The 23,544-nt window shown below is 41.4% G+C and overlaps 1 protein-coding gene and 1 long non-coding RNA gene across 2 annotated transcripts in view; both read left to right on the plus strand.

Moving 5' to 3' along the window:
• The window catches only part of STOX2 (storkhead box 2), a 116,316-nt gene extending 101,962 nt beyond the window's left edge, over nt 1-14,354 (plus strand). Inside the window, exons 3-4 of the mRNA XM_012643999.1 lie at nt 6,543-8,808; nt 13,732-14,354. Coding sequence (XP_012499453.1) covers nt 6,543-8,808; nt 13,732-13,927 — 2,462 coding nt within the window. The 3' untranslated portion in view covers nt 13,928-14,354. The remainder of the gene's footprint in view (nt 1-6,542; nt 8,809-13,731) is intronic.
• Nucleotides 14,355-16,750: 2,396 nt separating this feature from the next.
• On the plus strand, nt 16,751-20,093 carry LOC105810094. Its single transcript, XR_001137481.1, has 2 exons — nt 16,751-19,172; nt 19,211-20,093. It is a non-coding gene; the product is annotated as an uncharacterized LOC105810094 (long non-coding RNA).
• Nucleotides 20,094-23,544: the final 3,451 nt, after the last annotated feature.

Raw genomic sequence — 23,544 nt, forward strand, 5'->3', positions numbered from 1 at the left:
GAGAGGCAGCCCACCCCTCAGCTCCGGAGTTTTGTCACCCCAAGCCCAAATGTAGAATCCTGCCAGAGTTGCCAAATCTCATTTTTCAAGAGAATCTGGAAATTAAGTTTTATGTCAAATCTCTAGATTCCCTTAAATGTTGGCAGTTGTGTGTGTGTGTGTGTGTGTGTGTGTGTACATATAACATGTGCATGCCAGCAGCATACAGGTCGAGCACATTATTAGGTGACCAGTTTGCCACCTTGATGTGGAGTCAAATAGAGAGTATATTAGACTGAAATCGAGAGTATATTAAAAACAAATGCTTGATATATTTTTCATTCAACTTAAAAGAGACCTTAGTGGCCGGGCGCGGTGGCTCATGCCTGTAATCCTAGCACTCTGGGAGGCCTAGGTGGGAGGATTGCTTGAGCTCAGGAGTTGGAGACCAGCCTGAGCAAGAGCAAGACCCCGTCTCTACCAAAAAGAAAGGAAAAAGAAAAACCAGCTGAGTGTTGCAGTGCACACCTGTAGTCCCAGCTACCTGGGAGGCTGAGGCAGGAGGATTGCTTTGAACCCACGAGTGGGAAGTTGCAGTGAGCTACAGTGACGCCAGTGCACTCTACCCAGGGTGACAGAAGTAGAGTCTGTCTCAACAAAAACAAACAAGGCAGCTGAACACCTCTCCTTACAACTCCCCCACCCCTTCGTATTAAAAAAAAAGAAAGAGAGACCTTAGTAAATATAAGCTGTTGACTGTGTCAGTTAGCTTTTGCTACCAAAACACTGCGTAACAAACAGCCACAGAACATCGGGGCATGGGATGATAGGCGTTTATTTAGCTCGTGTGTCCGTGGGCTCCCCAGCAGGCAGCTGACCCAGGCAGGGCAAGTGGGGTAGCTCTGCTGCAGCCGTACCCCATCCTCTTTGGAAAGGGGGACAAGCGGAGGCCGATTTTGTACATGGGAATGGCAGAGGCACAGAGCACAGGCCATGGCACAAGGGCTCTTCCACCCTGTGGACACACCACACCCACTGACACTGCACTGGCCACGGCAGACCTGGCCCAACCCAAAGGCAAGGTGTGGGGAAGTGCACCCCACACGTGGGGAGGGGACGGAAGGACTGATTCTAAGCCAAATAGTGATCTAATCCACCATATTGGGTCTCCTCACTTTTTCTTTTGCTCCAGAGAAATTTTATTGTTCTCTCCTGATGATTTTTTTTCTCCTTTTAAAATGTTCTAATCAATGTTTTGATGTAATTTATATAGTTCAAAAACTCTTAACATGAACTTACCCTTGCAACCTGTAAATTATCTTAAATTTGTATTATCTTATTATCTAAATAGTCTTCACCATCTGATTGTTTGTCTCTTTTTGTTAACTTCCAGGCAAACCTTTCCTTTCCGTAGTAAGATAAACAGAATCCCAGGTGAGAGCTCTCTAAGCGGGGAACAGATGCAAACACAATGCTCTCTCTCGTGGACGAAGGCCCTTCTTGCAGCCTTCTAAGTGCGTAGCCACTTCTGACATCAAACAACCCAGCAGCTTTTTAAATCCTTGTATTTTTAATATTGCTTCATGAGAGGTCACATAGCTTTTTTGAATTGGTTACATACCTCCCATTACTGGGCTATAAAATAAAGAGTGGAAAGAACACAGAGTCATATGTGATAGTAAAATGTTCATCCCTGCCAAGCAGTTGATAACAATATCACTAAGTTGGAATACTTTGTAGAGAAATCCATGGGTCATTTGTACTTAAGAGAATAACTGCTTTTCTACCTTTTATGGGAAGTGAACTTAAATCCCAAGGTTTTCAGGTGGACTGAAGGGCTAACTAAACCTTTTTCATCTTTGTAGTACTGATGATTTATTGGCCAGCCCCAGGAGTTTACAAGGACACTGCACAAACCTGAGTCTAGGGCAGGGGCTTGCAAACTATGGCCTTCAGGCCTATTGTGGCCCACTCCCATCTTTATAAATAAAGTTTTATTAGAACACAGCCATGCCTGTTTGTTTATGTATCACCTTTGGCTCCTTATGCTACAGTGGCAGAGAGTACAGTGGAGATCATGTGGCTCACAGAGCCTAAAATATTTACTATCTGGCTCTTTACAGAAAAAGTTTGTGGACCTCTGGTCAAGGGCATGGTGGTAATTACTAAAAATTTTGTTCAGCAGTAGCTCCAGATTTTAAACTGGTATTTCATAAAAAATGAGCTTTTGTTTCCTGCCTGCCTTCTTTCTTTTCTTATTTCCCTCCCTTTTTTCTTTTCTTTCCTTCCTTTAATTTCTTGCCTTTCTTTTGCTGTCACTTAAGCTACAACAGAACAAAACACTTCAGAAAATGTCATGCTAAAACTCTAGAGGGATTTAAATGTCATTTATATTTTTTGTTTTTTAAAGGCAAGAGTAAATTATTTCATTCTTTTTATCACGATTTGAAAATAAAGTTTTGAAGTCTAACTGAAGATTATTAAAACATTTGAATTCTCATACTTAATGCATATTTTATAGATAAAAGGAATAGTCTAGAACTTGGCCTCTGCATATGTTTTGGACATCCATATACTAAACAAAGTTTTTAGTGAAAAGTCTTTGAGTAAAAATGTCTAATATGCTGAAACTTAAACCTTTTCATCACTTTTCTATTTGGGTTGAATTTTTGAAAATCAACTCAACAGTTTTTATATACCAGTTAGCATTACAGATTCAAGTCTCTTTTTTAAAAGGTTTAAAAAAATTAATACTTGCCTCTCAGATTTCTGAATCGCTACTCATCCATTCATCCAGAATGAATGATGATTTAAATTGGGCCAGGACTTGTTAAGTTGTCATGACTGGATCTTTCTGGGAGGAAGGCTGGCCTTCAGGGACTTGGAGTGAGACCTACAGGGCTGGGGGTGGCGTCGAAACTGACTTCGGAGAGGGCTGCAGAATGTTAATGTTACCTGCACCGTGTTCACTCTCCAGCTCTTCCCCTTACGTTGGTTCTCACTGAATTCTCCCTCAGCCGGCATTCTTCACAGACTAGGAGAATGACCTAAAGATGCCCATTAAAAGTTTTCAACCTAAAATACTTAACATACAAACATGTACGTGTGCTCTCTGTTCTGACAGTTTGTCAGGTTTGCAGGATTAAAGCAATGTGTCGGTCTGAGCAACAACACGTTGTATGCAGTATTTTTAAATAGCCATTTTTGCTTTGGAAGATGTAAAGGTGTGGTAAAGGTGTGGAAAAGGAGAGAGGTCAGGTTCAGCCCTGTTAGGATGTGAAGCTTGTGTTTGTTCTTTAAGCCCTCAAACTCCGAATGCCTGATGGATTAGCATCTGGAAGTGATGGATTATGCAAACAAACATTCAGCATCCTTCACAGCCCTCACTTTTTCAAGTCAGCCCTGCAGCTCTCTGGTAGAACCCTGGATCTCATAGACAATTAAAAATACCAGTCACTGTACTAGGGCTTGATAATACAATGAGAATCATAAACACCGACAACTCTCAGTTAAATCCTTGAAAACTCTCAAGTAGGAGTATGGAAAACAGATTGGACAGGGAGCAAATAATGTTTCTAGTTTGTTTTTTCAAACTGAACATCGATTGATTGATACACCTGAAAATCCAAGACATAAACACACTTAAGTACAGATTCTCTATGGAAACTTTTTTATTCCTTCCTTTGAAAACCACCAGAGAACTTGTTCTTAATGATAAGTAAAGATGACTATACGTTATAGTCACGATTCCATACAGCTTCGTGAGATTTCTAAGGTCACTGTTTGGAAGGCCTACAGCTGGCAAGTTCTATAATACAATTAAATTCTTACTTTATAGTAATAGCTGTTTTTATGAATTATACCTCAGCTTTCCTTCGTTAACAGTTATGGCAAACTACTAATAGTCAATCATGAATTCTTATAAACGAGCCTTACGGTTTTTGGAAAAACTTTGTTTTGATGTGACTGAAAGTATGCTGCCGTTTAAGATAAAGTGAGTTTTAAACGTGGACTTGTTCTCTTAATTGCTGTGCCGCAGGACTACAGTGGACATCATTCGTGAGACTACGGTGTAGATGGCGTGTCCTCATCTCAGGAGTTGTACTGTGTGTCATGGTGTCCCCTGAAGTTATTCCGCAGAAAGTCCTGCTTATTAAGAGGGTGTAAAATCTCTTTTAAGTTGCTTATCTTTTGTGCAAGCAGTTTTTGTTTTATGATGGCACTTAAGAATTACATGTGTGTGGTTTGGGTTAGATCACTAATTTAAATAAAATTCATTTCTATTTTGTACAGAAAGTGTCATAAAATTAAAAAAAAAAAATTTTTGTTGCTATACCGGTCTTAAATTATTTGTATAAAAACCAGTGTACGCTTATCAAAAGTAGAGCATTAGACTAAAAGGAAACTGTGACTCAAAAGTTAAATAATTAAAGAATACACGATCTGTGAACAATGTTAACTTTTCTGCCTGGGTCACTAAGGATGCCTCCTGAAGATGATAACACAGATGGGGTATGTATGTCACCTCACAGTCATAGAGTCTCTCTTTTGAGAATTCCTGGCTATTTTTAATGCCTTTATTTCCTACTTTGGTAGTTTTGGAAGGACTGGGGGAGCCTCAGCTTCGCAGCTCACCCAGTTCTAGGTTGCTGCACACTGTTCTTTGAAGGTAATGACCCACAGTTGAAAAGAACGAACAGCTAATGTTTACTGAGCGCTCAGTGTGGCAGGCACTGCTCTACACACACAGCAGCCCCAGAGGGTAGGAACTGTTATTTCCCACAAGTTGGTTGACAGTAAACAGGCTCAGAAAGGTTAAGTTGCCCAAGGTCATACCAGCTTTGTTAGTTTGCTAGGGCTGCTGTGACCCAGTGCAGGTGACATCAACGATGGGAAGTTATCATCTTACAGCTCTGGAGGCCAGAAGTCCACAATCAAGATGTCCACAGGGGTGGTCGGTCCCTTCTGAGGCTATGACACCGTCTCCTTGGCTCGTGGACACCATCTTCCCTCTGTGTCCCTTCATGTGGTTGTCTCTCTGTCTGCACCTGTCTGTGTGTCCACATTTCCTCTTTTTAGGAGGACACCCATCATATTGGAGTAGAGCCCACCCTAATGACCTCTTTTTAACTTGACAATCTCTGTAAAGACCCTTTCTCCAAATAAGGTCATATTTGCAGGTGGTACTTGAGGTTTGGGAGTGACACTAGCAGTGACAGGGCTGGGACTTCAATCAGCAGTCTGGCCCCGGAATCCATGCTGTTAGTCTCTGCATTATACTGCCTTAATTGTGTTAGATCGAACCACATGAAATTGCCATTTTTGTGTTTCAGTCTTGCTTAAATATTGGCAGTTTCATACAATGCAACGTGACCTATTTCCAAATAATATCATTCAGTTCAGTCTTACAAGTATTATCACCCTTTATGTGCCTGGTACTGAGGAATGGAGAATGCCCAAGAAATAAAATAAATGGTCTGTAGTCTGGGGAATGTATACTCTCTCCAGAGTTTATACTCTTTATACTCTTGCTGGGCACAGAGGCTCACACCTGTAGTCCCAGCTCCTCAGGAGGCTAAGGCGGGAGGATCACTTGAGCCTAGGAGTGTTTGAGGCTGCAGTTGAGCTATGATTGCACCACTGCACTCCAGCCTGGGCAACAGCACAAGACCCCATCTCTTAAAAAAAAATTATAATCTTAATTCTGTTTTTTAAGGTAGACAAGGCATAAACATACACACAAAACCCTTTGAAAACAATATCATTCATTGTACAAAGAAGTTTCTATTGTTTTTTTTTTTTTCCGGTGTTTCTAGTCTAGCAAATATGGGAGTTCAGGATGTAGTGATCAAACAGACATAGAGTGTCTGAGCTTTCATTCCGGTTAGAAATTAGAGAAACCACTTCCGTCTTGCCGACTTACACCAAAAGGGAGAACATTCTCACCTGAATTTCACCAGTGTTGTAGCCAGTTTCAAAATTGAAGGTGATGATTTCAAAATTCGAGGGCACATCATAAACAGTGGCCAGGTCTAGTTGCCCTTTTATATAATTTATAAAATTAAGTTTACTAAGTAAACATAATTTTAAAAAATGAGTATATAGAGCAGGTCCCATATGGTAGCCTCTATATATGTTAGATCTGTTTTTCAGCACCAAGATAGCTATTTTAACCATTTCCCTAATTGGTTTTATTGAAAAAGTCTTTTCTGTAAATTTATCTTATATCATATAAAACAGTTTTCCATTCTTCTCTCACTTAAAAATGTATCTTTCATGATTTCATTCAGTAAAGGCTTTGTAATAACAGTAGCAATCTAACTCCGTCTAGCTTCCAGCCGCTCTTGCCAGAGTGTACATCTTCTCATTCCCTCGGTAGTAGCACAGGAGTTGCAAGAGAGAACTGGGATTCACGCTAAATCTAGTGAACACCTTTGTCTGAATCCTGCTTACTTGCCAGGGGATGATACTTTGAATCTGGGCAAAATTAATAGGATTCTGAAAACCAGGCATCAACCACATGTTCCCTCTTCCTTCTCACAAGTGTGTTTTCTTGGTTTTAGGTGTCCCGACCCCAAGCCAAGAGATCCTGCGGCACACGCTGAACACGCTGGTGCGGGAGAGGAAGATCTATCCGACTCCGGATGGCTATTTCATCGTGACCCCACAGACTTACTTCATAACTCCTTCCCTCATAAGAACTAACAGTAAATGGTACCATTTAGATGAGAGGATACCTGACAGGTCTCAGTGCACCTCTCCACAGCCCGGGACCATAACGCCCTCTGCCTCAGGCTGCGTCAGGGAAAGGACATTGCCCAGAAACCACTGCGACTCCTGCCACTGCTGCCGAGAGGACATGCACAGCATGCACGCGTCCACTCTGCAGAGGAAACCTGCCAAGGACTGCAAAGACCCTTACTGCCCTCCCTCTCTGTGCCAGGTGCCACCCACTGAAAAGAGCAAAAGTACTGTAAACTTTTCTTATAAGACAGAAACTCTCTCAAAACCGAAAGATAGTGAAAAGCAGTCCAAAAAATTCGGGCTCAAGTTATTCCGGCTAAGTTTTAAAAAAGACAAGACCAAACAGCTGGCCAATTTCTCCGCCCAGTTCCCCCCCGAAGAGTGGCCCCTGCGAGATGAGGACACGCCGACCACCATCCCTCGGGAGGTGGAAATGGAAATCATCAGGCGGATTAACCCGGACTTGACCGTGGAAAACGTCATGAGGCACACGGCGCTCATGAAGAAGCTTGAAGAAGAAAAAGCACAGAGGAGTAAAGCTGGGTCCTCTGCCCATCACAGCGGAAGAAGTAAAAAGAGCAGGACTCACCGAAAGTCCCACGGAAAATCTCGGTCCCACAGCAAGACGCGGGTGTCTAAGGGAGACCCTTCGGATGGCTCGCACCTGGATATCACGGGGGACAGAGAGTATGACTTTTGCGATCCTCTCACCAGGGCCCCCAGGGAGGGCTGCTTCATCATCGAACACAAAGGAGATAACTTTATCATGCACAGCAACACGAACGTGATTGAGTCGCATTTCCCCATGACACCGGAATGGGACGTGTCTGGTGAATTGGCCAAAAGGAGAACTGAGATGCCTTTTCCTGAACCTTCCAGGGGAAGCTCCCACTCGAAAGTGCACCGAAGCCACAGCCATACCCAGGACCGAAGGTCCAGGAATGAGAGATCCAACAAAGCCAAGGAGAGGTCCAGGTCCATGGATAACTCCAAAGGCCCTCTGGGTGCTTCTTCTCTAGGGACGCCTGAGGACCTTGCTGAAGGCTGTAGCCAAGACGACCAGACCCCCAGCCAGTCCTACATTGACGACAGTACTTTAAGGCCTGCACAGACCATTGGTCATCAAAGGGCTCACATTTCGTCTACAAGCTATAAAGACGTGTGTATTCCAGAAATAGTCAGTGGCGGCAAGGAACCTTCCAGTGCTTGTAGCCTTTTGGAACCAGGCAAAGCACCCGAGAGTTTGCCGTCCTATGGTGAACTCAACTCATGTCCAACAAAAACAGCCACAGACGACTATTTCCAGTGCAACACCTCTAGTGAGACAGTGCTCACGGCACCATCACCTCTGGGAAAAAATAAGGAGGACCATGACACTCTGACCCTGGCAGAAGGGGTGAAAAAGCTGTCCCCATCTGATAGACAGGCCCCCCATTCCTCCAGGGAGCCTGTAGGGCACAAGGAGGAGTCGCCAAAAGGGCCAGGTGGGGGTCCAGCTGCTTCGGGCGGAGTGGCCGAAGGGATCGCCAACGGACGCCTTGTCCAGCACCACGGCGCCGAGCCCAGCAGCTTGGACAAGAGGAAAGAGATATTCAGCAAAGACACACTGTTCAAACCTCTTCACAGCACCTTGTCTGTAAACAGCTATCACAAATCGAGCCTGTCCCTCCTCCGATCTCACCCGAAGACACCTGCTGACACACTGCCAGGCCGATGCGAGAAACTGGAACCTTCCCTGGGGACCTCGGCGGCACAAGCCATGCCTGCTTCCCAGCGTCAGCAGGAGTCGGGAGGGACCCAGGAGGCATCCTTTGACTATTACAACGTCTCTGATGATGACGACTCTGAGGAAGGGGCAAACAAAAACGCGGAGGAGGAGAAAAACAGAGATGATGTGGGCACCATGCAGTGGCTCCTCGAGAGGGAAAAGGAAAGAGACTTGCAGAGGAAATTTGAGAAGAACCTCACCCTACTTGCCCCAAAAGAAACCGACAGCAGCAGCAACCAGAGAGCCACCCATTCAGCCCGGCTCGACAGCATGGACAGCAGCAGCATCACGGTGGACAGTGGATTCAACTCCCCACGGTAGGGAGAGGTCTCTCTGCACACACATACACCTATCAGGGCCTGGGGCTTTATGCACACAACGTGAAATATTTCTGATTTCTCAGTTCTGTGAATGAGGGTTAAGAGTTGTATGAGTTGTGTTGTTAACAACCTGTTTCCAACTTCTTTTTCAGGAATTGAAAAAAATGTTTCTGCAGCTGTAGAGATCACCAATCTGGACTGGTGGGTTGGCTCCTTCCCTCAAACCTGCATCAGTCCAATCTAACTAAGATCGACATTTCCCAGTGTTTTTTTCTTCTATGTTCATATTGCCACCATGCAATGGGAAGGTTTTTTTTTTTTTTTTTTTAAGTTGTTCAAAAATTGTAACTTTCTGAGTAGAATGAATAGTTAGTGGGGGTAGGGGTTGGGAGTAAATTGATTCATGCTGGCGGGGGGCGGGGAGGTCCCTCTAGTAAGAGTATAATAGCAGATCTTAAAACCTTTCCAGCAGATCTAGAAGCTGGTTGCTGTTTTGATCCCTGTTTTCTGTGCGGCTGCCCCCTTGTGCCCACACCTGCCTTTTACTGTCCTTGTGTCCACAGAGAAATGGAAACTTGCTCCCCTCAAAGAAGGGTCGGGGGCCTGTGCTCTGTTAGATCAAAGCATGTGCCAGCACTTGTACTTCTCCTCCTGCAGAACTGATACAACCCATTTAGGCAGTCTAAATAGTTCCTTTTTTGTAGTAGGTGTTGGTAATTCAGCAAAGGGTTGATGGTTGAGAGTTTGTATTGCCCCATGGTCATGTCCAAAGCACTGATGTTTTTCGGGAGTTAAGAAAGAAACGAGAGTCTATACAACTTCCTTTTTTCTGCTTAACTCTTCCTTCTCCTCAGAGAGCAACAGGGGACTTGATTCTTTCTCCTTCTAAATTCTACTCCAGATTGGTGACTCTGAGATGCAGAAATACTGCTAAGAGATTGATACTTCTTATCAGCTGCGATTCCCAAGATTTCACAGCACTTAAAATTTTAACAAGTACTCAGCATTATGTACCGCATACGTTTATTTTCATTATTAAGAATTCAAATTAATTCCGTTGTGATCATTTCACCATCTCTCTGGATGATTTGTGGGCAGAGCATCCCAAAATCAGAATTGGGACTCAAATTAGTCAGTTTATTCCATTTTAGGCCTTTGTTATTTCTTAAAGGGCTAGTTCTTGATGATTAGTATTATTATTTTGGTCATGGAGCCTTTTTTCCAAGTTAACACATGTGTGGGAGTCTAAAGTCTGAATGGAGCTCAGAGGTGGCCCTGGCGAAAGTGCTGGATTCCCCCGCCCGCCCCTGCAGGAGTCCTAGGAGGCCGCAGGGAGCCATACACTCAGCCTGAAAACCACTGGGCTGTTAAGTGACTTTTTAAAAAATCGTTTTTGCTAAATAATTTTGTATTCCAAATCAAATCTTATGTTATCTTCCAGTTTGTGTTATCTATCCTTTTTTCGCCTGTTTTCCTATTCTACTCTTTTTTTTTCTCTTGAATTCCTAGTAGTAGATAGCAGGTGCAATCCATGGTAGAAGTTCAGAACCTGCGCTGAGGGAAGGTGCGGCTTATTTGCCTGTATCTTTATGTTCTACTGTTTCTTATCATGCGGACTCTACTGCCTGCTTGCTTCTCACACAACCAGTTTCAGACCCTTCAGGTTGCCCTGTTGGCCCCTGGACTTCCACAGACAGAAAGCCACAGTACGCCAGAGATAGTTGCAAAACAGACGCTAGAAGTCGTTTAATGGGTTTTAAAAACCTACCACTGCATGATATTGAAAGTTTTGTTTGTTCGGGGGTAAACAGAAATAGTCATGATACGGTAGAACCAGTATCGCCACAGAATATAGTTTATTATCTCTAAATTTGGGGTACAGAATATAGACTTTATGACCGGGATTATTTCTTAAAGTAAGTTTATTTTTATTTTTTTAATTATGTACTTAAAGTTAAATGCTATGTGATGGTAGAAGGTAATGGTCATTCTAACATTCTAACCTCACACATTAGCCCCATGTCTGTCCACTAACATTAGGCAGAATTTTCTCTACGTGAGTACGTATATATTCATATACATATACCACCTGTAAATTTCATGCAGTTAGAGAATCTACAGAACAGTTTTTAATTTTATCCCTTTCACATTTAATATCCTTTGATTAGAAGCAAGGTGACAAGCTCATTTTCCGTACACCTTAATAAATTCACTAGATTTCTTATTGATGCGTGAGAATGTTCTGCCAAGGAGAATATTTGACTTCCAGAGAGTTCATTCTCCAGCATGAGGAGTGTTTTCATCCACTGCTGTGGGACATGGCAATCTTAGGCCACTTATTAGAATCTTTTAGTAAATAATTCACTGAGCAGCTAAGACTCAACCAACAAAAAGACCTCAAAAAGTAATTTTTCTCCATACTCCAAGGTTTCAGTGCTCCCCAGAAGTCATGTGTAGCCACATTTCCAAATTTCTTTAGTCCCTTTTTTGGGAACTAAAAGGTATTGAGAAGGAAAAAGCGTAGAGACATGAACTATGCTATGAGATCTAATACTGAAAATGAAAAAGTCTTGACATGAAAAGCCTGCTTTTTCAAATCTGAGCCCCAAACCTGGTTTGATAGACACGAAATCAGAGAGACCAAAGGCTGCAGGGGCCTGGGGCCAAGGAAACACATGCATGCAGAAGGATGGAAACAGAGCTACTCGGTTCATTTCTCTTGCCTATAAAATCCTGAAATCTTATATTTAAGGTTGCACTCTATTAGCTCTCTTAAAAAAAAGCTTTTAACTTTGAGGAATATTTTCACTGCTAACATTCCATCTCCATTCACTTTTTCATCATCATATCCAAAGCCCTTAGTATGAATATCACAGACTGTCGTCATTATTACAACAATAATGAAATATATTCTTTGGAGAAACTAGAATACTTTATATACTTATCACTATTAACGTGTTGGTTGTGGTCAAAGATAGTCAAAGGCATCTTACAGTAGAGACAGACCCCAACTTAGATGATCTGTTGCCATGATATGTGTTTACAGTTCCTGGCATACAGCAGGGACTTAATAAATGTTAAGCTCATTCCTTAAGAGCTGGTTTAAATGTAGGTCCTTTGGACCTTAAAATGCACTTTCCCATAGAAAAGATGTCATTAGTAATGTATCAGTTCCCAAGCCAACCCACTATTTAATTCATTATATGCTAGATGTGTAACAAATAATTTATGTTGTTCTAGCTTTTTAGTGTACAAATTCTTCATTGATGCTTATTTCTTCTTCACAGTCACCCTGTGAGTAGGTAAATCGCATCCTAACCCTACTCATTTTAGAGATGAGGAAGTCACATACTGTAAAAAGTTACTATGGTGATTAAGAATGAACCTGAAGGTGTGTGTCTCGAGGTCTCTGAGATCCTCCATGATCATTGCCCTCCCTCCATCCTCCACCTCACCCCATGCCTCAGTGTAGCTCTGAAAAGCCACTGATGAATGTTCTTGGGGAAGGTGTCAGGCAGGTAAGTAGGTAAGTCTAGCGCTTTCTGTCCTTTTAGTGAAGACATCTTGGAGTATTTCTATGTGCCCAGATTTATCGTAATTACCAAAGAACTTGACGTATCTCTATGAATGTATTAATATTAACTTCTGGAAGCGCCCTCTACATTCAAGAAAGGTCTAGTTGTCTTTTTGGTAGTCGATCAAAAAACTGCCTTGGAAACAATTAACTCTTGGCTTCTTGATGAGAAACAAACTCAAAGCCACAAGGGGTAAGGCTGAAATAACGCTTCAGAAAGGGCTACCAAGGTAGAGGCTTCAGACAAAACTGCCGTCAGCTTAGAATGGGAATGAGAGAGGCGGAGCGGCAGTGTCCACCATGCTAGTTTGACCTGTTGACTAGCTTTAGCAGGGTTAACTCATTTATGGAGACCAACTCTTATGGAATATTTTCTAAACATTGACTCTACCCCATGGGGTGGATGTTTTAAGAATGATTATGGCTTTGCAATCTCTGTGTAAGCTGCTAACTTTCTTATAGCCATTTTGAGGGCCTTGAATGTGATACCTATTCAGTTCCCCTCAATCAGGCCCCATAATCTTATTTCTGCTATTGCACTATGGATTTCAAATGCATTTGAAATGTTAGATATTCTAAATCTCTTAAAGCAAACAAATAGTTTCAAATGTTTCTGACTCCGAAAAATTAAAAGAGAAATCAAAACAATAAAACTTTTAAACACCTCTATTCCATAAGCATTCTTTGAAAAAAAGAAAATATTTCTACCAAAGGTGGGCAGACATGAATGTAAACTTCACAAGTGAATGGAAGAAAAATCTAAAGTCCTTTATCTGAAAATATAATGTATTTTAACTAAAGTGTGAAAATAGGAAACAAAGGTATAGAGTGTTAAAACAAATTTTCAGCAGGGCATGTTAGAGAGTGGCTTACTCTGAGTCCACCAAAGTCCAACTCTGCTAATCCAGAATGAAAATGAATCATTAGGGTAAAATTATTGAGTTTATTCAGGAGCAGTTATGCCAATGAATTTCCAGCCCAAAGTGAAATCATAACTTAGGCATATTTATGAGTATTCATTTTTCTAACGAATGTGATAGCCATCACCTCAAATTCAAAGTCATTTCCTTGAATGTGAAAAGAAGGGGGAGACGTTTCCAAGTGTATTTAGCTGTTTCAAAACCCTTATTCACTTAGTGAGCTGTTGATGATAACATGTCTGTGGAAGCTTCTGGAGCCCACGTTGGAGGCACATACGTGAATAATCAGTCGAGATGTGTATTGATAGGACATTATGACCCAACAGAGGAAATCCATTAGCGACATCATTTGCTCTTCCTCTGGGGCTCAATATATAATTATTTATGTTCACAACAAAACAAAACAAACCCTCTTTACTCTTTTAGTACTCGGGAGAGCCTGGCTTCCAACACGTCAAGCATTGTTGAAAGTAACCGTCGTCAGAACCCGGCGCTGAGCCCGGCCCATGGCGGAGCTGCTCCAGCCTTCAACTTCCGAGCAAGCACGGACCCCCCGACAAACGAAGCTGAGAAATTACAGAAACCTTCCAACTGCTTGCAAGCTTCTGTGACTAGTGTGTGATCGTCATTCTGCCTCAGACCTTCTGTCTCATTCGATACAGCAAAGTTTACGACACTGGGACTGATGTTTACATCTTTGGAAAGACAAGCATCTCAACCACAGTTTTTGTGTTTACTTAAACTGTGCTGCTAAGTAGGCTAGGGCAAAAAAAAAAAAAAAAACAACAACAAAAATCTTTATTTCAAAGTATTGCTTTTCACATTTTTGGCTCTGTAGCAACTGAATAGCAGTAGGGGTGATATGTATACTTTTGCTTCACTAATTGTAACTGAGCACACATAGGAAAGTCTAGACACTGTAAGTGTAATATGCATTTTCAATGTCATACAGTTGCCAATTCCATTTTAATTGCCACAGATGCGTGTTGCTCCCAGTCTGTGGCTAAATGATGCTGCAGAACTGATCCTTGACACTTCCAAAAAAAAAACACAAAAAACTAAGCCACCACAAGATGTCAGATGCAGGGGTCCACCTTGAGGGAAACCAATGCCAAACTGACTAGAAGGGACCCCAGCCCTTTGTGTGTGAGTTGTTTATGCACCAGTCATTTTTCACTGTGAGTTTTCGTGACGCTGTTCCGCAAGAGCCCATGGAAGTGTGTGAGAAGGGGTCGCGATGGAAATACTGGGAGTGTTTGCTGTCAGAATTTTGTTTTCAAGTGTAACAGATGCTTGTCTGATTTTTAACCTTCCATAATCACAAACAGGAATATAGGCCTTTGAATCTGAAGTGGACAAAGGAAGGGAATTCCAATTCTGGCTGGGGCACAGCACTAAGTGATGGAAGAGGTGATGTGGACTTTTAAAAGGTGTTAATCAAATATCGAAGGAGGGTAATTTCCTCCTTGTGATACTTATGGTGATCCTATCTTACTATAATAGATACAATAATTAGTTTGTTTAAAAGCAAAATGTTCTTTGTGATACAAATGAAGAGTATGGCCTGAGGATGTTATTCTTTCTAATGGAAGGACATAAATCTATTTTATGTAGTTTTAAATAGAATGCCTAAATTAGGCTGTGGGAGATAATTTTTAGTGGTTATAGGAAAGAGCAAATTTAGGGAGAGTTGAACTTCAGGCCTTTTATTCCTGGGAAGATATCTATAGAGAAAACTTTTAAAATAATTTTTGATTAGAAATATACATGTGCCCATGTAATGAAAAACAGAATGTGCTCATTCTGCTATAATCATAATTTGTACTCCCCTAAAAGTTATGAGAATAACAATTATGCATACATGAACTATGCCAGAGTAATGTTTACAGATACTTTGTAACCAATTTCAGGAGGCATTTTTAGGTGGATGTATAGTTACTCGCCCAACTGATTTCAAAATGGTTTGTTAACCTTTTTGCTTTGGTTTACAATGTCATGTCGAATACAAAGACTCAGACTCAGCAGCGAAGGGATTACAACTAATTCAGCTTCAATCTTATAGGAAAGACACGTATCAAAGTTCCCTTGTTTTATTTTCCGAGAACAATGGAATAGATCTGTAGATAATGGAAGTTAAGTGGTCTGACATGAAGTTTTATTTAGTTTAGCGGTATGTGCTGTTTGGAGCCATATACCATAATATATATATATATATATCTCCAAAAATAAATCTAAAATATTTTCACCTCAGATTTCAGTAACTGGCATAAAATTTGTTAGACACTTCTGTTTCTGTATTAGGTTTAATCCCTAGCCATCTGTTTCAAGAATGCAGTCATATACATAGTTGGACTAATTCTTGAAACATTTCAATACTCCCTCATGCTTTTTCCGTTATTTGAAGGTTGCATTGGGCCAAACTGGACTTTCTTTTTTGTGCTTATTATAGTGAAACTTCCAGCACGTTTCTTAGTAAACTCCCACACCATTGAAATGCATCAGCCAGTTGGCTTTCGAGCTCAGGCCTTGTTTCCCCTGAGGCATGCCTGGGTTGATCAGAAATGCATTGTCTGTCTCATTGCTTCAATATGTCCAGAACAACGATGGTGTATCTGATAGACTGCATAGTCTGTTTCCTTGGGGAGCTGTATACCATACAGTGACTAAATTTTTCGATCTCAATTCATTTTTTCCCAAAAACCTACTCTCAAATTTTTATCATACTATCAGTTCATAAATAATGTAACCATCGAAACAATACATCAGCCTCTAGTTGATCCTCTGCAAGTAGCCATTGAAATAATCAAATGCTGTGTGAACAGGAATGGAAAGCATTACCTTTAAGAGAAGCTTTAAGATAGGAATTTATTGATATTTACAAAAAATGGGTTTACAGAAGACATTATTCAAATAAAATGTGTACACTCTTTGCCTGATGCTATGGGGTACATGATTTAAAAAACAAACAGACAAAACAACTCCCATAGACCAGCAGCCATTAGCATAGAAATGATGGACTTTAAGGATGGTACCTGTAAGCAGACGTGCCACATAGAAAATTCCCGCCCGCGTCTCATGAGGATTCCTGAGCAGGGGAGGTGCGGCGGCGGGAAGCCCATTTCCAGTGTGATCCAAGGTGGTTCTCACCAAGCTTCGCCAATCTCCTTTTCCTCCAGCGAATGCATAGCTTTGTGTTACATGCCTGCTTATCCAGTCTTAGAGTTTATCAACTGAAAGGTTTACAAAACTGAATCCGGTTGAATCTCTGTGTAGCGTTCAACTTTAAAGGGTCAACACATCTGTCGGCATTTTGCACACTTATGTATTATTATGATACAGCATATTACTTTATGGTAATTTTATTTTTGCATATAACTACCTCCATAAATTTGATGAAATGGCAGCAGTGTGTTAAAGTGTATTGTTCAGAAAAGCAAAGTTTAAAACTTTCTGAAACGTTAGGCCATGGCGTTCTGTGTGTGTGTCGGTGATTGCCTATGTGGACTCATGACTCTCCCATTGCCATGGCTTGCTCTTGCTGCATTTGGCTTTCAGATGTAATGCTGTCTTCTCCTCTCTTCCCCACGAAAGAGCACTTGATTTTGTTATGAACGAACAGAAGTTCAAAAATTCTTGTGTCCCCCTTGCCCATCCCTGCTAAAAGTTACCTGGCGAAGAGCCAATTGGCAAATATGATGTAGCAAGCTATTTACTCCTATGGAAGTCTGATTTGAATTCTAGGTTTTCAGTAACAGAAGACACATGAGAAATTTGGACTGCCGACCTTGAAGCACTTTGGGCCTTTCTGCCTTCACTCGCCACCGTATCGAGCCCAGACTTCACTTTAATTAAAAGAGCTGTGCTGTGAATCCCACAACTTCTGTTAAATAATTTGTATTCCATTATATATATTTTGCACATCTCAGGGGACCATAACGAGCATCTGAGGGGGAGGGGTGCCATCAAATAGAACAAATAGAAGAGGTGAAAAGGAACTAGCTGGGTAAAAATAACAAAGTACTGCTTCTCTGATGGTGTGAAGCTCAAGTTCAGGAAGCATACATTGAAAGTTAATCTGGACTAACAATGATCTGAACACCAGCTGTTCCAAAATCTCGCTTTTTCATAACCCAACCAGCATTTCTAAAATGTAAATTTAAATTATATTGCAGTCACCATGGGGAGAAGAAACCTGTTTAGTGGAAGCGGAAACATTGTTCCTTTTTTTAGGTTGGCACAGCTTTGTAAAATTCTACCCAGGATAAACCACTTACCACCAAGTGTACTTGAAAGTAAAGTTTTTAGCTTAAATTATAGGCATATCGCTCACAATACAATAGGGATCATTTTTTGAAAGTCTTGCCATTTATAACGTGGGCAGTATTCGGAGCTTGATTTAAAAACCCAACAACCAGTAATGACTTTGCGTAGTTCATTTTGGGATCTCACAGTGCTTCCAAAGCATTCGGATTCACAAACAGTTAACAAAGCAAGTCATACTTGCAATATCCGTACTTGAAAAGAATAAACAGAAGGAGTGACTTAAGATTACCTAGAAGCACAGTGGCAGCTATCTATGACCTATTTTCTATCTGTTCGGTAGATCACGAGAAATCACTAAATACAATGCTATTTTTCTGATGTGTGCTAATAAAGTCAAAGAAAACAAATACAACTTTACACCTTTGTCCATGTTCATTCAAAAATTTGGAATTTTACACCTTAGCACACCTTACTGGTATCCATTTATGAAGTGGGAGGTTAACAAATCCACCCAAATGCCATTGTAGTAAGAGGCAGATCTGGACATACACCCTGTTTACGGTTTCCTATTGGGTTTCTATAATTCCTGTGCTAAAATACCGTCTTTCAGGAACATGACTGCTCCTGGCAGTGGAAGGTGCTGAAACAGAAATTTTAATTAAAAACTTTATCAAGTACTCTTCACAGTGCTCCTGAGCACAATAGAAATTCAGTAGAATATATCGAGTCCTACTCTGGAGGATCTAGATTTCTGAGGGAGCTGATCCAGTCCTACGTGTCTTCTCAAATTAGGAGACATAAGATCCTTGGCAGGGATCTTCTCCGCTGCACAGACCAGTCACAGAACCCACTAGCAGTGTGCAGTCAGACTTCAGTGGACCCACGCAGAAGGGACCACTTCTCCCCGCTGCCCCCAGGACTGTCCTGCCCATTGTCAAGGTCATCCAGTACTCTTCTGCTACTGAGTGACTCTCCTGCACATGTTTAGGGCCTAGGGAAGCTATAACAGGAAAAATGCATGCAAAAAGCATGGAAAACCTTGTTTTGCTTTGGGTTAGTAAAATACAGGCAGGAAAGAGATAACTATCGGTCTGAGCTTTGCCGAGTGAGATAAAAGAATCAGCTGTCACCCATCCCTCTCCCAGAAGATTTTATAGTATTAAGGATACATCCAACATTTTCCCCATAGAGTTTTATTTAGGAGACATTTCATAAATTACATACGTGAAAAAAATTCATTATTAGATTTCCGTGTGTTTCAAACAGACATTGGCACCTCGCTGATCGAGTCAATCTCTGCCTCTCCTGCAGCGACCCAGAAAGAGATTCCCAGTGACGGCTCCCCTAACACACGTCTTTACCGTTGTTCTATGACTTACAGGTGATGAGCTACAAGATTCAGAATTCTGCAGTTACTTATTCTGCAAGGCTCAAGGGGGACTAAACTTTCTTATGATTGTGTATTACCAGTAACAGGGCTTTAATTGCTAATCGTTGGCTTTAAGTGTGAACACACGCACAGCCTGTGCCAACAAGAGCAAGAGGCGTTTCCAGGTGAGGCAGTGACGACTCTGGAAGGTTGGAAGTGTAAGATGAGAGGTGTGGCTGGTCCACGTACAGCTGCCTACCTCCCTGTCCAAAGGCTGATCTTGGTACCCCCGTGCCCTTGCTCCCACCAAAAAGGTACCAAATCTGAGACTTGAGATCTCCTCCAACATCAGTGCTCTGCAGTTCCAGGAAGTCAGTCATGAAGTACACACTCAGCACCTCCCCTTCCTTCCCTGCCAGGTCCTCCGTCCCATTCCCCCACCCAGGTACCGGCACACTTTCCACATTGGAAGGGCAGGACACTGCAACCTTGTGCACACACGCTGGGTTAGGAATAGGGCTGCCCTGGAGTCACCTTCATGAAGTATTGACGGCTACAGATTAAAGTCCTTAGAGCAGTTGACATAGATACTACGTTCTAGAAGAGAATTAAATTTAAACGTCAAGTTTAAAGGGATCATAATTCTGCAGGTATCTTTCTCTGAGTGACTGAATGTGACTATTGCATTAGGGTAAATGAATTAAGAAGTGCAAGTGGGGTTTACTGTATGTTAGAAAGGAGTTTTGCAGCCAAGACTGCCTTGAATAAAATGTGTTTGCACTGAAAAAAAAAATTTTAAATTACTTGGTCTCTGGTTGCTGTAAAGGTCATCCAAGATGGATGTTCTGTTTATATTGTATAGTATTTCATATGAAATAATTACAGTTCATGAAATGTCTTCCCTAATGTTACTGATTTATAACAGCACATTTGTAACATGGTTTTTATCGTGTCAGTGTACCATATTGTAAATGATGATTACTTGTCATGCTTAGTATAATAACTTAAAAGAAAAAAAAGGACAGGGATTTTTGTAAGTCTATATTTGAAAGTCCCTCCATATGGTAATATTGTGTTCATGTTGTTTATGTAGTATTGTGTGAAATATCCATTTTGGATTGTGTTACTTTTTAAGATATTAAATAACATTTGGTTATATGTCTAAGTGGATTTTTTTTGGTACTTGAGAGAAACTTTTAGGTGAGGTCAATTTATTTCTATCTTTAGTTAATATGATTTCATAACAAATTTTTATTGCACAATCTTTATTATTGGAGCTTCTGAGTTAAAACAACTAAAAATGGAAGTTTCTGATCAAAATTCTTTTTCCAGCAATGTTGGAAAAAAAAAACCCACATTTTTAGCTAACTGTTTCAATTTAAAACAGAGTGACGGTTAGAGATGCATATAATTTTCTGTATGAAATTACAAAGTAATGTGGTTAATTTGGGGGGTTCCTTTTCATTAGCACTCATATCACCGCCTTTGTCCCCAAGTGAATGTGACGCTGTCCCCAGCAAACTCCAGGATGCTGTTCACACATCCCAGTGAGTCACTCGCACAGGTTTGGAAGGCCTCCATGTTTCGTTGCCTTCAGAACCTATTATACATTCTTTTGATTCTCTTCACTGTGGCAACTCTTTGTCCTTGGAGAATAGACTTCATTTTTTTCAAACCAAAGTGATTTGATGTCAAGTTAATGATTAAGCTAGGAAACTGCACTTTTAGTCAAAAGCAATATGGAGCCATAAAGTTGAGGCTGATTTTCATGTGAAGGCAATACCCAGAGCAGACTTCCAAAAATCGTTTTTAAAATGATAACAGTGTCTTTTGGATAAGTGTCTGGAGACCCCAAGGTGATTACTTTGAGGAACACGTCTTATCGTAGTTGTACATGTTTGTTTATATATTTTAAACTCTCAATGCAGACGTTTCCTTTTTCAGGCATGAAGTTAGGACGAACAAGCATACGAGGAGTGTATGTGAGTTTTACTCTAGGACCCTCAGCCATTGTGGTCGAAGAAAGGTAATTGTTTGTCCCTCTCAGAAGGATCCAGTGAACGAGACGCATGGAGGGGATGCGGGACTTAAGAAGACGGAAAGCAGGATTCCGACTCCTGGGAGAGAACGATCACAGTTCATAAAAATCTTGTCTTTCCAAAAGAAATGGTTTTAACTTACTTTTAAGCATTTAGAGTGGTGGATTCCCCTCTCTTCCCCTCCATAAAGAAGATCCAAGCAGTGTACTCAATCCTTGTTTCCTACCCCGTTGGCGGCTGTGATATCAAGAACCACTGAATAATAAAAAGAAGTTATGCACCTGACTTTAATATTTCCTTTAACTGTAAGATCTTATCCCTACTGTGGGAATACTTGGATTTAGGGATATTCTCTCTCTTCAGGCTCGGTGGTTCCAGATTTTGCCTGTCAAGCAAACGGTTAATCATGTGTGTGATGAACATATCCACACAGCACATCGCTCCCTACAGGAATTTCAAGAAAAATTGAGGCTGCTGTACCCAAAAGAGGATGAGTAGAGGTTTTTTTTTTGGTGAATCTGCTTAAAAGAATAGCACTGGAAGTATGATGGAGGGAGATACAATGTGTTAGGTAAGAAAAGTGAGGACAGAGAAGTTAGTTTGGAATCTAAAGGGCAAAATTGAATTACTCACGTTCAATAGAGAGCAAATTCTTTCCTTCTTGGTCAGATGTAGGACCTTGGGGCGGGTATCTGTCGCCCAAATGGAATGAATGTCCTATGTCCTGAGCTAGCGTGTGCTTATCTGGGTAACCACGCAGGTGGGTGATTTGAGCAGCTTCCAAATCCCATCAAATAAACTCCTCTAGGTCACCTTCCTTCACATTCCCTTTGTTTCTCTTCCTTTATTGTAAAGCTCCGTGCATTAGTTTTCTTTTCTGTTACCTTGGGTTTATCTTACTTTCCTTCAAGGATTTTTGTTTGTTTGTTGTTATGCTCTTAAAATTTGGACTCATTCTTGATCTCAGTTATTGATAACCACATTGATCGCTGGCATTTTAAATTTCACGTGTCTATTGCCTTGCCCTCCTTGGGTCCACGGATCACCGCAATCTCGTTTCCACTCACCTTTGCATTAAGATCCTTTTATACTCCAAGGCTTCTGTGGACATCTGCCACCAGCGGATTCATCAGAGGCCTGGTAAGTAACTGGTAACCTGTTCGACTTCCATGCGACCCCCTTTTAAGGATGGGTTGAGAATTTACCTTGGGAAATTATTTTGGAACCTTCTTACATCTGCGCTTCCAGACAGCGCCTGGCGTTCTTTACTCTGTGCTGTATTGTGGAGGCAGCTTCCCCCTGCAAGGCACCTCCTCTAAAGCTGGTAACAGCTCAGTGGCTCTGGCATTTAGGGATCAGGACATCTGTCTGACGCAGAGCAGCTTCACATTGTTCGTCATTGTTGATAAGACAAGTGTGACAGATAACGAGCAAATCTTAAAGGGATTGGAGAAGACAGTTGTTTGCCCCGCTTTTGTCCTTCATGTATTAGTTGAAGGCAGTTCATGAGAAGGTATCTGTGTTGAGCATCAAAGGATCAATATTCAGACTGGGAAAGTTGCAAGATCCTCTGGGATAGAGCGATGGCATTTCTACGGTTATTTCCCTTCTGTGTCTTCTGTCTTTAAAAGGGACCTAATTAGGTGGATGAGGGGGCTCCAGATGTCCCCATAAGAAGTCAGACAAATGAGCATAACACAGGGTATCTTTTACAATTGACTTTTGCACTAGCCAATTGGTAGAAGAGACTTTCCTAGGAATTAGAGAGACTTGCCTAGGAATTTCAGCAGCCAGCACGTTTTGTAGAGAGTTTTTGAGAGTAAAGCACTTCCACTGCATTTTAAAAATAAACCTTTTATAATATTTTAGATGCACAGAATTATTGCAAAGATAGGACTGTGAGTTCTTGTCTACTCTATGTCGACTTTCCTCTATTATTAACATCTTACATTGGTGCAATACACTGGTCATAATTAATGGACCAATATCGATACATTATTATTAACAAAAGTCCACATTTTCCTCAGGTTTAAGTTTGTCCCTACTGTCATTCTGTTCAAGGAGCCCATCCAGGGTACCATATTACATTTAGTTGTCATATCTACTTAATCTCCATGATCTGAGACAGTTTCGTAAATTTTCTTTGTTTTTGATGACCTTGACAGCTTCGAGGAGTGTTGGTCGGGCTTTTGGTGCCATGTCCCTCAGTGTGAGTGTATCTTATGCTTTCCTCACGATTAGGCTGGAGTTACGTGTTTTAGGGAGGAGGACCACAGAGATAAAGTGCCGTTCTCATCATATCATATCGAGGGTGCTTCCAGCAGGATTCTGGAAGGGTCGAGGACTGTGGCGTGGTCGGGCGCTTCTCCCCTAAGGAGTCTCAGGGAAGATGCTCACTAGCTGCTGCTCCCTTTTTATTTATTTTTATTTATTTATTTATTTATTTTGAGACAGAGTCTGGCTCTGTTGCCCTGGCTAGAGTGCTGTGGCGTCAGCCTAGCTCACAGCAACCTCAAACTCCCGGGCTCAAGAGATCCTCCTGCCTCAGCCTCCCCAGTAGCTGGGACT

The sequence above is a fragment of the Propithecus coquereli genome, unplaced genomic scaffold (genome assembly GCF_000956105.1).
Source record: "Propithecus coquereli isolate 6110/MARCELLA unplaced genomic scaffold, Pcoq_1.0 Scaffold203, whole genome shotgun sequence".
NCBI lineage: Eukaryota > Metazoa > Chordata > Mammalia > Primates > Indriidae > Propithecus > Propithecus coquereli.